This window comes from Empidonax traillii, unplaced genomic scaffold (assembly GCF_003031625.1).
Source record: "Empidonax traillii isolate 1590-97213 ecotype Southwest subspecies unplaced genomic scaffold, ASM303162v1 scaffold117:size1203958, whole genome shotgun sequence".
In the NCBI taxonomy this organism is placed as follows: domain Eukaryota; kingdom Metazoa; phylum Chordata; class Aves; order Passeriformes; family Tyrannidae; genus Empidonax; species Empidonax traillii.
In genome coordinates, this window is record NW_020955310.1 from 293,093 (window position 1) to 310,692 (window position 17,600).

A 17,600-nucleotide genomic window follows, 5' to 3' on the forward strand; every position below is an offset into this window, starting at 1 on the left:
AGGATTCAGTGAAAAGGAATGCAGAGACACATAGAAATGTGGAAGAAGGTAAAAGGAAAACAAACTCTCTATAAAAAAAAAGAAATACACTGGGTACAGTCATAAACCACAGATGTAATTTTGGCACTTGGTTCAGCAATGTCTGTTTTCCTGTATTGTGCAAATGCCCCCATTGAAGCAATGTCAAGGTAAGGCAACAAAATGAGATGTATCCCTAACTTCACCTCTTCGATCAGTAATAGTTATCTGCATAACCACACATGCACATCTATAGGAAGATCTATTAACTGACGAAGGAATTACATCAAGTGTATTTTCCTGAAGTAAGTTTTTTTGCTTATTGTTACATAAGAAGGGGGAAAAAAGGAATTTGAACAGTGTAACTGGTAGGATTTTACTAGCCAGTCCAGTCTAAAAAATGTTTTGAGGGCTTCACATTCATTTGTAGTTTACAGCATTTGGAACATCATTTTTGGTGTGTCTTCTCTATTCCTTTCTTCTTTTGTCATTAGACTTATATGAAAAAATATAAACTGCCACCATTTTTATTTAGTAGAAATACTTACTATCTATTCCCACCTTGTACAAGCCATTACTGTACAAGCCAAAACTCGATAAAGGACAGAGCAATGGGAAATAAGCCCATTGCATTAGCTGTAAAAATGTCCTTTTAAAATCAATTTTTTTTAATGATACCTACTTAATTTTATAATACAAACATATTTTCTGCCACAACTGTAAAACATTTATGTACTTTATTTTCCTATAAACTGTAGTTCAGATTATTGTACTTTCAAGAAAATATCTGGTTCCACTTATTACTTCTCAATGAATCACTGACTGCAGTGAGTGCCTGTTTATTCTCAATTACAGAATGCTAGACTGACCTTGGAAGCGAAATTCAGTAATCTTGGAAATCTGCCTTGCATAAATCTGATTCACTTTTTCCATTTTGCACTATTATTTTCTGTTGAGGCTTACTTAAACTTTTCCCTACAAATAATCTACAAAAATGGAGGTAAATTAGTTCTTATCATGAATAAATTTATATAGTGAAGAAGAAAAAAGGCCAAGTTCAAATAAGAGTGAAGCTGAAAATTAGTAGTAATTGTTGCTGTTTTGTTACTCTTGGATTACTGTCAGCATATTCTATGCCTTAAAAATTAGAATAATGGAATAGGAAGGTTGCAAAGATAAGCTTTCCAAAGTTATTAAATCTACTGTGCATAAACACAAAAAGGGAAGTTAAATTGCACCAGCATCTTTGCCTTTGATCAGCATGCTGTGATTCTGCCACAGTAGCAATACCCTTTAAAGAATTCTCCTGAGGAGAGTGGTCTCTAAAATAAAAATAAACAGAAGCCAACCTATCTTTTCTACAACAGAAGGAAGCCCAGAATTTGCTCAGACCCTCACGTGGATTATCACAACAGCTCGGATGCAGTCCTACAGCAGTCCTCTGGATCCCCACCTGGATTTCCCATGTCACCAAGAGAGCAGAAAGCTCTTATGTCTGATGGGGAATGGTGGCAGAGCAGGAAGAGTCAAACTGTGCCACTGTGCTTCAGGTTGTCCTGGACACCAAAAAGCCTTGAAACTTGGGCAGAGCCAGATTCCACACAATGGTTATATTCCTCTCTGGCTTCTTTTCTCCCATCCCACATATTCTTCTGTTCTTTTCCTTTCCTCATTGCTCCCTGTGCCTTCCCCACCCTTGGTGTCTTCTGGTTTTACACATCTTTGAATCCTGACCCTTCCCACCACCTCCTTTCCCTCTGCCCTCTTTTCCTTATCACTGCTCTCTTCTACAGTTCCTTTCTCCTGAGCTGCCACATCAAGTCCTTCCTCAAAAGCCCCCTCCACCTCTCTGCATCAGCCTCTCTGCTGGCTGTTTACTCTCTTTTTCTCCTTCACAGAGTGAGGGGAGCACTGTCAGAGCAGGAGGGAGTCTCCCTGCCCTTGGTCCTGGTGTGACAGTGGCCTCTCAGATGAGCAATTTGGAAGAACATCCTGCACAGCCCAGCACCCTCTGAGCAGCCACACCAGGCCTCCCTGGGCACTGCTGGGCTGTCACATGTGCTGTCTGCACAGCTCTGAGGACAAGACTAACACACTGCAGGGGGAATATTTGGAGAACACCATAACAAGCTGGATGTACAAGAAAGCACAACATTTTGAAGATGCTAAACTTGAGTGTATTTCCCTGGGGATTCCAAAGGGCACGCATTTCAAGTCCCCTCTTCAAAGCATGGAGACACTGCAGGTCATAGAAAACCAGCTGGAAAAATTTACTCTAGATGGATAAAACAATGTGTTTTCTCCTAATCTTGTTCTTGGAAACAGCTTGGAAACAGTCCTTTTTGCTGACACTTTCCAAAAATTCAACTCGAGGCAGCCTCTCAGCATGGGAAATTTCAGTGTGAACTGTGCAAGTCTGGCAAAGTCATGAGCAACTAAAACAGTCTTACAAAAGCAAGCAGTGAAAGGCACTGGCTAGAGGCATTACTGTCAGCAACTGCAACACTTTCACTGCCTTAAGAGACAAACATCAGTTCTAAATTTAGGTCCTAAAGAACAAGAAGAAGGTGGCAAAAATTTAAGCAAACCCTTTCAGCTTTAGGAGTGAAAAGACTGCCGGGGCAATCCAAGAAAGATGCCATGTCTCTATACTAAACCCTAACCTTTGAAAAAAGTCTGTTAGAGACACTGGAATTGGAACTCATTAGCATCTACTCTAATACTCTGGCCTGAAAATGTATTATTACTAGTGCTGTATATTGATACTCTGCTTGGCACAGCACCATATGCAAGATAGATGGTCTCTGAAAACCAGGGTTTGGCCAAAAGTTCTCTGGTTTAATGATCCTTATTTTCTTCCTTTTCCCTATTATCAGTTGGCTGAAAATGCTAGTATTTAATCATATACAAGCATGTTCCACTTCCCTTTCCAGCCACAAATAATAATAGCCCAATCCACTGGAGTTTTTCCATGACTTTGATGAGAACTGGATCAGATCCAAAATGAAATGGCTTGGCAAGGAGCGGAAGACCTTGAAGAAAACAGGGACAGTAGTGAAGGGTTGAAACAACAATCCTTATAGCAACTTTTCACATCTAATGATATATCACAACAGAGGAACATTTTTTAATTATGTTTCATTAATATCATGTAGTTAAGAGAACCCCTGCAACAAAGCAGAAACAGAGATGTTGTTCCCAGTTGATGTTTGTATTACAGTAGTACTCAGCTCTTAACTGAGGTCAGATGTACACGCTGCATTCCATGAGAGAAAACATGCTGCACTGGCTGTGCTCTTGAATATTTTGTGCCTGCACTGCCCCTTACTTTCTCCACCTTTTCCTTTTATTCCTGGACCATTCATGAACTTGAAAATGATAGAGAAAGAGCTTCACAGGGATGGAAGTGATGGGAGTCTGATAACCAGCTGATCCAGTTGCATGTGTTAAGTGCAGTGGGTCAGCCTAAATAACTTCTGTAGATCATCAGGTTCTATGTAGGGAATTCTAGAATATCTATCCTAAGTAGGAGCCAATCCAGAAATACACAAAATGAGCACTGACAAGCTGCCCATCGCTGTGGCCCCAGTTATCAGCCCTAACCCCCTGTAAGGCCACTGCTCACTAATAACAAACAGCTGCATTGCACAACAGTTCCTGAAAGCCACCAGATCATTTCATACCACAGTGGGAGCAAACACTCGCTGTGGGGACACTCAGATGAAGTCCCCAGCCCAGCCTTGTGTTGGGGAGGATGTGGGGAAAGCCATCTGAAAACATTTCTCCCTGGCCAGTTCGGGTGTGCGCCTGTGACCATTCTGGCCCTGGATCAGGCAAAACTTGGGTTTCCATTGAAATTTGAGAACTATCCCACACAGGCTGAAAGCCTTTCTGTACAGTAATTAATGAAGGACGTTACCCAGCTGCAATATGGCAGAGCGCCAAAACCCTAATGCATGCCAGACGTTCGATTGTTTCTTCCAAACATTTCCAACCTCTTGAAACCACAATTACAATCAAGAACAAGGCAATTCTCTGCATAATCAGCCCCTCCATCTTGGGCTCATATTTAATACTTCCTGTCTTTTAACCACTCTGGATATCCCTGTCAGCTCTGGAATTTGTTTTGGCTTGTTTTCTAGGACAATCAAAACCTTATTGTTGTTCAGCCTATAGAGACCAACATAGGCAACTGAATTTTGTCCTTCAGCAGCTGCTTCATATTGCTTTTTGGTCAAGAAATCTCTAATAAAACACTAATAGCAACAGAAAAAAATAGAGATAGACACAAGAGATAAAAAATAATGATGTATCACAGACTATTCTGGAAGGAGGATATTCTAAATGCCCCCTTCTTTCTGGCTCATCACTGGATTTTCAAGACAACTCAAAGTTTCAACTTTGCATGATAACTGTAGGAACTGTAGGATACTGCATCATAACTGTAAGAACTGGTAGAAATGTCACTTCACAGAAGCATCCCAGTTCTGTAATTTGAAAAACTAAATGATTTCCCAGTGACAGACAAGCATCATAGTACAAAACACTGAGAAAAGCTTAAACAACACTTGACATATTCTCATCCTACTGACACACAAATATGCTCAGGTGGTAAATAGGGACAAATGATACACAACATCTCCCATTTCTAATTAGACACAACTGGATGCATTTTTGAGCTGCTCAAGAATTTAATTTTTAACTGCAGAAATAGTATCAAATTAATTTGGGGCTATCTGCAGTATGGCTACATTACACTGCTTCTATAGTATAAAGAAATCATTTAACAGGCATCTATATAATATAATAATATAAATATTTCTGAATCTGTAAATATACCTTAGAGACCATCAACATGCAGAAGGTGAGGAACAAGATTTTCCTCAGGAGAGATCCTTCTTTAGATTCTTTTGAGGACACATTTCAGAAATTTAAATTATTTATCCTGATCTAATTACCGAGCTTTGGAAGAATACTAATTATTTTCTAATTAAAGTGACTTTCAATCTTGCATGTAGTATCATATCTTGAAAATGTCTTTGCAGGACTGCTTTGTTTCCTCACACGGAAAATATCTCCTTATAAATGTAAATCAAGTAATTAATATTTTAATACAGCCGTTCTGTTGTTATTTTTTTTCAATTGAGAATGTCAAAAGAAGGAAGACTGCAGTTACAAGCATGGATTCCAAGATCCAGAGACAGCCACACAGGGATCTTGTGCAACATTCATCACGCTTCACCAGATTCAACCAATGCACAGGATCGGCATACAATCCACAGGAAGATTTCAGTACATTTGGCAGATGGAGATTTCAGTTATATGTTTAATAAGGCTCAGATTCTGCATGAAATCTTTGCAGTGCAGAGCAAGGGGGAAGGAGAACAAGTAAAGGAGGGCATGAAGCCCAAATGCTGGAAGTCTGGTGGTGTTCCTGTAGGATGTGCCCTGCCAAGCAAGACAGGGGCAGCAGGAGATAAACTCAAATACCAGTACAGGATATGTCAAGGTCAGAATAAACAGCTTTTTTCTCAAAGCCAGTTGTTTCCCTTAAAGCAGCACAAAAATGACACTGTGCAGTCCATCAATTCTCAATTGTCAAGGTAAGGAACCTCATCAGATCTCAGATTACTTCAGTTATTTCTAACTAACAAAGGTGTTTTCATGGCATTTGGCCTCTGACTTCAAAGGAAATGTAGTATAATTCTTTGTGTTTAGATTATAATTGTAAAATTACTCTAGAAATCACATACTCATTTGACTTAATCTGCTAAAGATAATTCTGAGGATTTTGTCAGAAATTTGTATTGTACCAGGAACAGAAGAAATTAGGGAAATAATTCCTTTAGCCTAAAGTTCTGTCATAACCTCATAATTGTGATAATTCTTGAAAGTGTAATTTTGAAGTAAATGAACACAGTGAATCAAAAGCCAAATTAAGAATAGTTTAAAATGCTAGCAGAGCTGTGTTGAGGGAAAAGTGAAATGTGTGGTTGGTTGTGTTTGCAAAGCAGTGGTATTTCCACACCAGAGACACCAGGAATTAATAAGCCACACTAATAAGCACCTTAAGGGCATCTGGAACCAAATGTAGGAATAATACTGCTTCAGCTTCGTCAAAAGAAAACTGAAATGGAATAAACAGGCCAGTACACACAGTAGCACTGTCAGGGACAATAAAGGGACTCATTTTGTAGGGATCAAGTGCCAGTCCTATGAGCGTATTTAATTCCATACACTCCTGGTTTTTGTGTACTTGCAGAGACCTGTAAGTGGTGAGTTGTAGTGCCTTGACACGGTGGTGTGTAGGGGACTGGAAACAATTGGTAATAAGTCCCTACTACAATAAACCACTTCCCTTTCTGCAGAGGACGTGCTTGACCACTCCTGCTACTGGCAAATCTCTGCAGTGTCACTGCATTCAGTGGGCACAGAATCAGCTCCGTGAAGGGCAGTGCACAGACACTGTGATAGAGGAAAAAGTAGCTTAGAGAATCTGCTGCATGGTAAAATAACACACTGATCAGTTCTAGCTGAAAAATATCTCCTTTGTCTAAAATCATTGTTTCAAAGACTGAGAACACAATGTAATGAGAGTAACAACTCCTGGCCCATAAAGTGTTATGTAAATAACATTTTACATCTTTGGTAATGGTACACAAAGTAAAAAATGCTGTCCTTGACTTTCCTGAAATATCTGCAGATAAATACTAAGATATTAAGAAGAAGCCATTGAAATAATAGCAAATCCATTACAGGGCCAGAAATGGACTCAGATATAGGAAGTTCCTTCTTGAATGAAGGGGTGGCCTGAGGTAGGCAATTTTATCCACTTTTTATAAATGAAGGAAAGGAGGTAGTGTGGCTAAAGGAATATTGTTTGCTAAAAAACATGACTCTTCCTACTCTAAGGTTACCCTACCAAAGTTTGAATGATTCAAATTAGGTTTTCCTGTTTTCCCCTTTTTTCCCTGTAGCTGTAGGACAAGGGTAGCAGGGAAACTGTCTGCATGAATAGCATTGCCAGATGTGCTAGTAAACAAGTGGAAAAATACTTATTTTGTGTAGCTTTATTCCCTGAGCTGTTACTTACCGTAACTGTAGGCAGGACTTAGTCAGAAAGGCATTTTTATGTTTCCTCCTGAATGCCTCCCCCTCTGCACTTCCCTTGCACGGCCTAATGGTTAACATGGGACTGGTCCCTGTGAGGTTGGTGAGGGCACCTTTGTCCACGCTTAAGTGCACACACAGGGGTTTGCTGCTGGCTGAGCCCTTTGCTGGACTGGTGCCTGTGTGTTCCCATAGCCACTGACAAGCCATCAACCCTGCCATTGTAACTCCGGATCAGTCAGACAGACCCTGTGCAGCAAATGAAACCACCCCTTCACCTGCTGCCACAACAGCTCAAGGTCTGACTCCTGCACAGTAGCAGTGTTCCCCTCTTCTGTCCCAGCGTATTCCACAAGAAAGCCAGGCACCAGACAGTCCATCACTCAACACTGACATGGACAGTACCTTTCTTTTCCCCCGTAAATGGCACAAAGTCTTCTCTGTCTTTGTGCTCCAGCGCTTGCTTCTCCAAGTACAAGAGCAGGCGTTCCCTGTCGAAAGGGCCCGTGGCGGCTTTAGTGGTCTGGTCCTTCTGCCGAAATCCTGCTGGAAGCAAGGCATTCTGTGGAAGACAGGGAGGCAGTTTCATACAGTGCTCCAAATTTCATCTCAGTGTTGTTGGTTTTTATGTGCCATCATTCTTTGCATAATGCTCTTTGGTGACAGCAATAACACACCTTACCTAAATGTAACCATGAAAACCCGTATATTGTTCACACTTCTTGATTTACCACCTATTAATATTTTTATTAACCATATTTACAATCACAGCACCAAAGAACTAAGTAGGATCAGAGTCCTTTGTGTTACACATATTATGACCACAGGGCTTGCAGTCCAGGTAAATCTTTTACGCATTTCTTTCTATTCATTTGCTCTTTTTCCTCACCATTTTTTGTCTGTCTCATAAAAAACAAAATTCCTTTCATTCTAATGCAGATGTCTCCTGGACTTCAGACATGAATGGCATGCACAGAAAGAGACTGGTGAATGATGTGGACTTCAGCTATTTAGACTCTGAGGAAGCAAGCAGAGAAGTTCCACTCTCAATATGTAGCATTGTGACCCTGTGATTGCATCTCCATCCCATAACATAAGAAGATGCGTAAGGCTCCCATGTTTTAGTCCAGGAAATCCACATGTCAGTCCAGGAAATCCCAGAAAGGAATACAGGTGCGTGGACTTCGCAGTGCATGTGCAGTAAAGCCAATATGTTGAGGATAACCCAGAGTACTTCAGGAACTCTTCATCACTGACCAGAGCATGCACAGTAAATCTGATCCATGGCAAATATCCAGTGAATTCTGAGTGTATCCAGTGAACTCAAGTCACTAGACATTTTGCATGCACAAATGTGCCCAGAGTGCTACCAATTCACTGCACATATGCAGTGTGACTCCAAATGCACTATGGCCTGTTTAATTTCTTTGGTTGGTGTCCATTTTTTGATGTTTTTCTGTGTCACTATTTGAGATGCCAGATACTTGAAAATATCAGAAAATACCACTGTAGAAGTGACAGTAGTGAGGGAAGTGGCAACATGGAGGGAGAGAACAATAAAGTCCACCATTAATTTCCCAGTAAATTGGTGTTACAGAACTAGAAACTATAAATTGATTGTGTTTTTCCAAATTTATTTTGCCTCCAGATTGAACAGATTTTATCTGCCAGCTTACCTGCCAGTTTTCAAGCTCCTACATCAGTTCGAATGCTTTGGGGTAGGTACATTCAGAATTCCCAGCATGCTTGAGACTGTAACCTTATTATTGTAGGACCAAATGGTTCTCAGGTCAGATATCTTTAAATACTTTGTGAGGGTGTGTTCAAATATCCAAATTATCCTTACTCCCTAGAAAATGACAGTTCTGTAGCTGAATCTTACTTTTCTTAATCATGCCTAAATATGTTCACTTCAGCTAAAAATATCTGTGCTGAATGCCACAGTCAACAGATTTCAGAAGTTCAAAAGACTTGATCCTCACAAACATACGTTGTTTGTTTATTGCTGTGCTCAGAAACAGCAGCCATAAAAACCTTCTCATTGTGCTGCAGTGTACAAACACGATTAAAGATTCAGACTGCAGACAAGCTCATGCCTAAATAGACAAGAGACAGACAAAGGGTACAAAAGCAAGGAGCACATCACAGCAGGAATGCAACCGAAGCGTCCCTAGCTGAGCTATTCATACTTTAGGCTACACTGTAACAGAATACAAACAAAAAATGCTGCGGGATGTAACATTTATAACAGGGAACTCTTGAACCATGATCCCCCGGCCCCCATCACTAACCTCGGGATCAAGGTCATCGAGAACATGCTCTAGCTGTTTCAGTTCATCCTCTGAGAGTTTGCTGAGTATTTCATCTTCATTGATATTCTTGTACTTCTCCAGCTCTTTTCGGAAGGGCAGAGACATGGCTGCTGCTGCACTGCTCCACTGACGCTGCTTGTCAAGATTTCAACCATTCAGGAGTACTGAGCTTCTTGTGGCCTCACTTGCTGTTAACAATAAAGCATTATGAGTATCTCCATTTAGCTGAGAGTCCTAGAAAGCCCACGTGCTCAGAGTCACATTGACACTTTATTAATGAAAACAAAGCAGCAACATGTCCTGGCACAGCAGGGGGGGTGTGGGAAGTGCTGGGGCTGCCTGTGCAGCGGTAGCCATGGAATAGCAAGGATTGGGTGCAGCAGCAGAGAGAAGCTTCAAGACATGGATAAGAAAAAATATTAGGAATTTTCCTTTTCCATTGAAATTAATCTGTTTCATTTAATTTGATTGGAAACAGCAGTATTTGTTTGCTCTTTTGGCCAAAAGCAAAGTGGTAGAGTCACAGACAACAGTCCAGCACTGACAAACAAGGAACATAATGTTACCCACAGCATCTGGGATGACTTTTTGGCACATTCTGATTACTGAAACATCTTCAAACTGTGCTGGTTGTTAGTCTTATCTCAACATATTTGGTTACACTTATGAGCAAAATAATTCTTGGAGTGAGGACATGCTACTCATAGCTCAGAAGATTATCTGTACACCAGTCTGCTGCATGGGGCCCCTGCAGGTGTTCAAAACACAGCCATGAAAAAAATACGGGCTTAGTATTTCACAAACTCTTGGTTTTAAAACTTGAATGTGGTTCCTTATTAGATGACCCCAACTGATCAGGAACAAGAAGTTCTCATTTGCATGACCACAACAGTCATTGTCATATTATTTGTCATATGACAATACGACAAAGGACTCTCTGTCTTTACTTGCTTTTTTTCTTGTCCAGAACAAATTCTAGAACAGAATTAGCCTGTAAATGGACGGAGTGAAAGCGAATTCAGCTCTGATCAGAAACAGCATTATCTGGGGGCTTCAGTTGTGCTCCAGGCCCTCGAGTCTGCCCACTTTCCCACAGCAGCACCACCTCTCTCCAAATTACACAGCTCACTGTGCAGTTTTACAGCTGAGTTTTTGCATTCACGAATTTTGAAGTCCTGGTTGATAAGGAAACCAGCCAACTGGCACCTACAACTGGCTTATGTATCAACCCCAACTCTGATTTCCTCTGGCACGTCCTTAGTAGTCATAAGCTAAAAAAATCCATGTGAGTTCTATTACTTTTCATATAAGCTGGAAGCCTGATTTTTTTCTTTTATTCAAGATCCAAATTAAAATATTTCATTTACTTAGGAGTTTCACTATTAAAATACTAAATATTGAAACATATATAATTTTTCCATTTATCAAAAAGACTGAAAATCAGTAACCTACAGAAGAAGAAGAGAATAATTAGCGGAATTAAAAATTTGGAAAATCTGGAATTCTATGACTACTACAAGGCACAATAAGCCTTGACTTGAAACACTTAAACATCCTATTCCAAGACAAAGCTTTATTTCCCTAACACACACTCATTTTTTTCTTTATTACTTCTCTGTTTGGTGCTGCTGTTTTCCTGGCATGACATCATTAACAAACCATTCCAAATGTCAGGATAGAATTCAACCACCCTTTAAATTGTGAGTCTCTTTCAAGAAGATAGTTGGCATCTGATGTTTCACGAGGTTACAATAGGTGTGTAATTTTCTTATATAAAAATATCATCGTATGCAATGAGTGTGAGATATTTTCACAAAAAAAAGTCCAAAAGAGCTAATGTTTTTGTGTACTTGATTCTTAAAGAGAACACTAGTTCAATATGTTTAATCGATACAATTTGTTATCAAAATTACTTGTTAAATACTGAAAGCATTTTATTTAAATGTGATAAGTATATTTGTTTAAACTGTAAAAACTAACTGAGCTGCAGCACAACTTTCTGTACTAAGGCATCAGGTGCCTTCTCTAAGTTCCTTTGGATAAACTCATTACAAACATAACATTTCAGCTAGCAGCCATTAACTGAGCTGGATATTTTCTTTGAGGGGATTAGAGCTTTTTAAAACTATTTAACAGTTTCAATGGTTATTTTATTAGAGTTTAATCACATCCCCGGAAAAGACAGAAATATAATCCCAAGGTTGGGGTAATTAAATATTGTTGGAAAAGTAACTAGTGAGAGCATACAACAGTTTTCCTGGCGGAGGGTCAGCAGTTCTGCAGTGCAGGATGCCTGGTACCAGAACCTCTCCCTCGACTCTTCTCAGCACTGCACAATTCCCGTCAGGGAACACAGCCAGGAATTGTTTTTCTGGTATTAGCAAGGCTGTGTTTGTAACAGCTTTTGTTAAAAGGTTTGCCAAGCTGCATCCAGGTGCTAATGGGTAGGTACTGCAGAGTATGGTTTGTGTGTACCAGACCCTCTGATTTCTTTGTGAATTGCCTACGTGCTCAGCCATAAAGAGAAGATGTGACAGGATCTTTTCAACAGGTGACAGTTCCAATATTGATTGTAACTGTTTCCCTTTAGTTGTTAGGAGGAGAAGGTATTTGACCATGTGCAGCAGAGATACCCCAAAGAGAAACATAAACCCAGATATTACAGCTGTATCAGCCTAACTTCCCTCATGGCATGAAGCACTGTATTGGATAACTCTTATTAGATCAGCAGTGGAAGAGACTGAAATTATGCTTTTCTTGCATGCACACATTTGCAACAGAAATTCTCCTGATATTACACAACAGAATCCTGCTCTTCTGTGACTGAACAAAAGGAGAAGACACTGCCTAGGGAATTTCTTTGTCCACAATCCCTGTAAGCAGTAAAGCTCTTCTGGAGCTTTCACTCTGCTGAAGAGGCTACTGCAAGCTCAGCTGAAATGCCTGTTGCTCATGTCCTGGCTTTATGCACTCGACTGACCTTTCACCACAGTCACATTATTGGAAACCAAGGGAATGAGATAAATCCAACAATTCAGCATCATTCAGTCTAGGAAGGAAATGCTGAAGTCTTGATTCACACACTCTGGAAACTGCTGTCTAATGTGATGATTACGATCTCCACCTTCCTAATTGGATTCCATACTGTTAATTTTGTGTATGTAAACAAGACCACATGCTGTCTGGGTGGCTTCTTACTATGGCTTGGCTTTTCTGAGTGTGCACATGCTATTTACTTCTTATACGTGATGTCCGCTGGATTTGCTTTGTTATGATTTCTGTATGAAACCTTTAACTAGTAAAAAAAGCAATCCTAATCAAGAGCTCTCTGCTACTGTTATTTTGGACATACCAAAGCAGATCAGGTGTCACGCAGTAGAAGGGAGATGTCCAGTCTAACTGCAGGGGAAATGTGCTGTTGAATGTTACACTGTAGTGGGGACACTGGGGGAAACAAACGAAGGACCATGGGTAAAACTGTGGAGTTTCCTTCACATTTACAGGGAAGTGTGAAAAAGGAGGTTAAGGAACAGAACTACACAAATCCCATCTGTTTTTCTGCATTTAGTTTCTGTATGGAGCATCATAGCTTTCCATGGGCCCGAGCCCCCACTGTTACACAGCAAAGTATTCTGCTGGGTGCTCAAAAGTTGAAATCTGTGCTGATTCTGGATAATGCAGAACTGTGAGAGGCAGCATTTCTGTTTAACCACACACTACCTTTAAATCTTTGTGGAGCACAGAGGTTTCACAGTGAACTTCAAAGAACCCACTGCTATATTTTTAATTTTGTTTCCTTTTAAAGAAAGAAATACATATGGTTTTATTTGGGGCAGCTTTGTCACCCATTCCTGTCAACATCAGGATTTGAAATGTGTTTCCAAAGACAAAAAGGATGTAATTAGTCAGCCTGCATAAAATCATTAATGCTCTATGTAGTCAACACCTGCTGTGATATAACTCCTCTATGCCTTGCCATGTTCCATAAGTACTTTTTTGTTATCCTTATACATTTGTGAAAGGGCTTTCTAGAGCAGCTAGGCTGTAGTTTCTGCTGATACCATGACACCGTCATAGTATCAGATGCTGATAAGAGATGTTTCTTTCTGAGAGTGCATCAGTCCTCTGCTGAATTAATGTTGACTGTCAGAGAGGTCCCACTTATATTTGCTTGGATCCCCTGGGAAGTGTTGGGACAACCTGAACTATAGAACCTTCTACAGACCAGCAGCTACAAAGGCACTTTAAACTCTTGCTGTCTAAAACACAAGCTATACACTTACAGAAACATCATGTCTCTGGGCTCTGTAGAAATGAGAATACTGTGATAGCAATGATATGGATTTTGAGCTTTTGATAGTGTGTACAAGCTAAGAAAGAAGCTGCTTGGCAATGTGCATTTATGATGTACAGAGAGATGTGCTGAATGGGAATTATCTAACACATTTTTATAGGGGGAAAATACCTTTTATAATCAGATTTGAGAAATTGTTCTCATTTTTCCAAATCATTACAAGTGATCTTTAGAAAGGAAATCCTGTTGCACGATCTGCTTTAAACTATCTCCATAACCACAGTGGTGGATATTCGTGCTTTGAAAAATAGTTGTGAAACTGATCTGTAAATGTGGAAAAATTCTTCCCTTTCTTTAAATAGACTGAAGTATTTAAACAGGAAAATAAGAAACAGGTGGAATTAATCCCAAGTTAAATTGATACGGGACCAAATAAATAGGATTGGGGCCATTATGATTAAGAGCTGTGTTTGTGCAACACAAGCAGATGCTCAGCAGAAGGAGGATGATTGTCCTGCACTGTCCAGGCAATGGAATGCTCTCACCAATGCATTTAATTCAATGCCAGACAGGGAACCCCTCTGCTGTCCAGGAATGGCTGTGAAAAATAAGGCTGGGCTGTTGAAAGCTCAAACTTAAAAATAAAAAAAAAATTAATGAAAAAAAATTATAAATACTCCATTGTTTGACATATAAATAAGGTTCCTTTTTAAGTTTTATACTTAAAATGTAAGACCAATGTACCAATGTACTTTCCAACCATGAATATATGGGAGATGTATACTCAAGAGATCGTGTTTTGCAGTGGGAGGTTCAGAAATCTCAGAAAAGTTGGAAAGAACACATTAGGGCCAGCACAGCACACAAGTGTGACAGGAACACACAGGGAAGCATTACGGAACTGAGTTTTGAGTGGGCAGGATGCAAATAGTATTAGCTACAGGTCCTGATGCAGACACAATAGACATGTCAAAGAAACTCACACAGGTAGCAAATGGAAGAGAGATCTGTAAAGAATTTGTTCTTCTAGAATTCTCCAACTTTTCTATTTCCCCCCCCCCAAAAAAAAACTTCTGAAGAACTCCCACCATAAGAAGCACAGAATTGCTCCAGGTTAGGCACCTTTTCTAACTCTTTTCCAGTCATGACACAGCATGGTCACTTGGTGGATGAAAGCAAACAACCTGTGTGAGGTTCTGTAGAACTGGATTCTTCAACGGAGTGTCTAGGGCTGGTGGGAAACACACTCAGCTGCACTTGGCACTGAGCTCAGGGCTGGCTCTGAGAGAGCTGTGATATGGCCAGATCTCTTCTATTCCCAGACCAGCTTGCCATCTTTTGTCATCTTGTAGCAAAAAAGCCCTAAAAATGCTTGTATACTTACAATGCTGCTTTTTCTCAGGGCTAATGTGGGGTTATTTCATGTTCTGTTCCGAACAGCTAGTTCAGTCCTATTATAGAGACCAGTGAATAATCAACAATTACGTTGTCCTAATACTAGAGTAGGCCTGAACTTTTAGGATAATCACACAGGATCAGAAAGTTCATAATTGAATGAGCCCTTCTGAACCTTGGTAATGCTCATGCCACTCTGTCGTTTACATTACAGTTGGCTTCCTAATTGGAGGACTGATAACTTCCATGCAAATAAAATGTGAGACAGCAATTCAGTTTAATGGGAGTGCAGTCATGCCCTTCATAAGAAAATAACTATCATGTATATTGCAAAACTACCCATATGAATGTACTGTTATTTATAGAAGACATAAAGTGCTGTATCCCTTTGATTCAGATAACACGAAAAGTTATCAGTGGTGATCAAAGAAAGATGAGACATTAATGCTTCTCCTACTGATGCAAAATAATGTTATGTAATAGCTAATTTCTGATTGTTTCTAAAATAACATTAGTGGTATTACTCACAAGCACTCAAAACATGAAACTGAGTCCCGGGAAGGAAGTATTTCTTTACAGTGCCTGATGAATTTGCAACTTGTTTCTAGGTATCATCATACTTTTAGATCATAACCATTAGAATTGTTTCCATACAGAAATGATGACTAATTTTACAGTGCCCATATGATGATTTAAGCCAGTCTTACTTAACAAAAGCAACCTTTAAATCACTCAATTCCTACCCACAGGAAGAGGATGACAGAATGAACATCAGCACTGCAGATATCAATGGGATTGTTTATGGTGTTCTGACACTCCAGCAAAGTATCAAGGATAGGAAATGGAAAAGGCAAGAGAGACCTGTCTATCTGTCCCATCTCCTGCAGAGGAAGACTTCCTTTGCTTTTAGAAGGGTAAAGTTTAGTTATAAAATAATGAAACAATCTTTCTGCTCATGGCAACAGTAACTTTGTGGAACTGGAAGGTAGGTTTCTTCCATTTTTAGAACTCCAGTGATGATTTGAAAATCCATGCAAGGTTAATTAGTTTTTCTAAAATAAAAACATAACATAGTTACTGTCTGAAATTGAGGGTGGTGTGAAGTGCAAGGCTGAAAATCCTGCAGAATGGAGTCTTTTTATATAGACAAAATAGACTATGAAATGGCAGCTCCACCCACAGTTTGTCATCTGTAAGCTCCACTCTGATGTGAACAGAACACCCTCATGCTGAGCTGTACTGGTGGTGGTCGACTGACAGCCCTTGGATGAGAGTGTAAATGTGCATTTGACATCAACTGGAAGAAAAGGGCCTCATTATCTTCTGTGGGGCATCAATGAGATTTCAGCCTCCCTTAATAACTACCAGACTCTACAGGTTTGATTCTGCAGTAGACAGGTGCTGATTTACCTTGGAACAAGAGGCTGTACCTGCCCTGGTCAGCACTGTCGCAGAGCAGACATGCTCCCAGTCTGTGACACAGCAACTCAGGGCTCTCTGGTCCCCAGATGAACACAGACCATGCCCATTACAGTAACAGCTGTGAGTTTACAAGATGCTGTTTTCAACCAGTTCAGTCTCCCAGATTTCGTCTTGTGTAAAGAACTGTGGTTCTTGCAATCAGCACATCCACCATGAATGCCAAGCAAAGCATACATTGGGGTATGAGTTATCTACAGCTTTATACAAAGGTATCCTTGGGAAGACAAAGGCCATGGTCTAAAATCCTCATTGATCAATCACATTTACATGGAAACAACTGTTGTTGTGCCTTAAACACCATCAGCCACATGAGAGCCTGTCCATGGCCCTGTCAGGGGAAAGAAATGCCTTGTTTGAGGTCAGATGGGAAGTCTGTGGCAAGACAAAGAATTGAATTTCAAGTGTCAAGCACTGGACAGCTTTTCTTTTGGTTATGGGTCCCTTCTTCCACAGACAGTCTCATTCACTGAAGTGGATCTTTTAAATGAACAATATTTGCCACGTGAAAACACAGCAGAGAGAGAGCCCAAGGCAAGGTAAAGAGCACATACTACTGACTACAGAACTGGGATCCTTAATATTGATCGCTGGTAGGTACCTTCTATAGAAACAGCTTTTTGCATCTTTCCTAAGCTGTTTTTTCTTCTTACAATGTACAGAGACGTTGTAATTACCTTACAATTTTTGCATTTTATCTATAAACCAAAGCCAGAGACCATCCCTGATCTGCACATCCTGACAGCTGAAGCAATGAACAGGAGCATGAATTGTACCTGGAAATAGACTTTTTATTTTTACAACAAAATAGATCAGACCAGCCCTGGAAAAGACAACACTAGTGTTTGTTTTCCACATGTTGGAAACATCGATAGGAAAAAAGGACACTGGGTACTATTAACGAGAGCATTGTTCCACCTGTGCTGCCAACAGATAGCAAGCAGTGCGCTACCTTTTTGTCACTGCTGTTCTCAGATTTCCCTGTTTTAGCA

The 17,600-nt window shown here is 40.1% G+C and overlaps 1 protein-coding gene across 2 annotated transcripts in view; it reads right to left on the reverse strand.

Annotated features, from left to right (window-relative positions):
- LOC114057152 (tropomodulin-2) overlaps positions 1-17,600 on the reverse strand; it is a 34,672-nt gene that overhangs the window by 13,614 nt on the left and 3,458 nt on the right. For both annotated transcript variants that reach the window (XM_027883058.1, XM_027883057.1), the window contains exons 2-3: positions 9,420-9,628; positions 7,534-7,690 (exon numbers count right to left, since the gene is read on the reverse strand). In XM_027883058.1, the coding sequence (XP_027738859.1) occupies positions 7,534-7,690; positions 9,420-9,545 (283 nt within the window). In that variant the 5' untranslated portion in view covers positions 9,546-9,628. The remainder of the gene's footprint in view (positions 1-7,533; positions 7,691-9,419; positions 9,629-17,600) is intronic.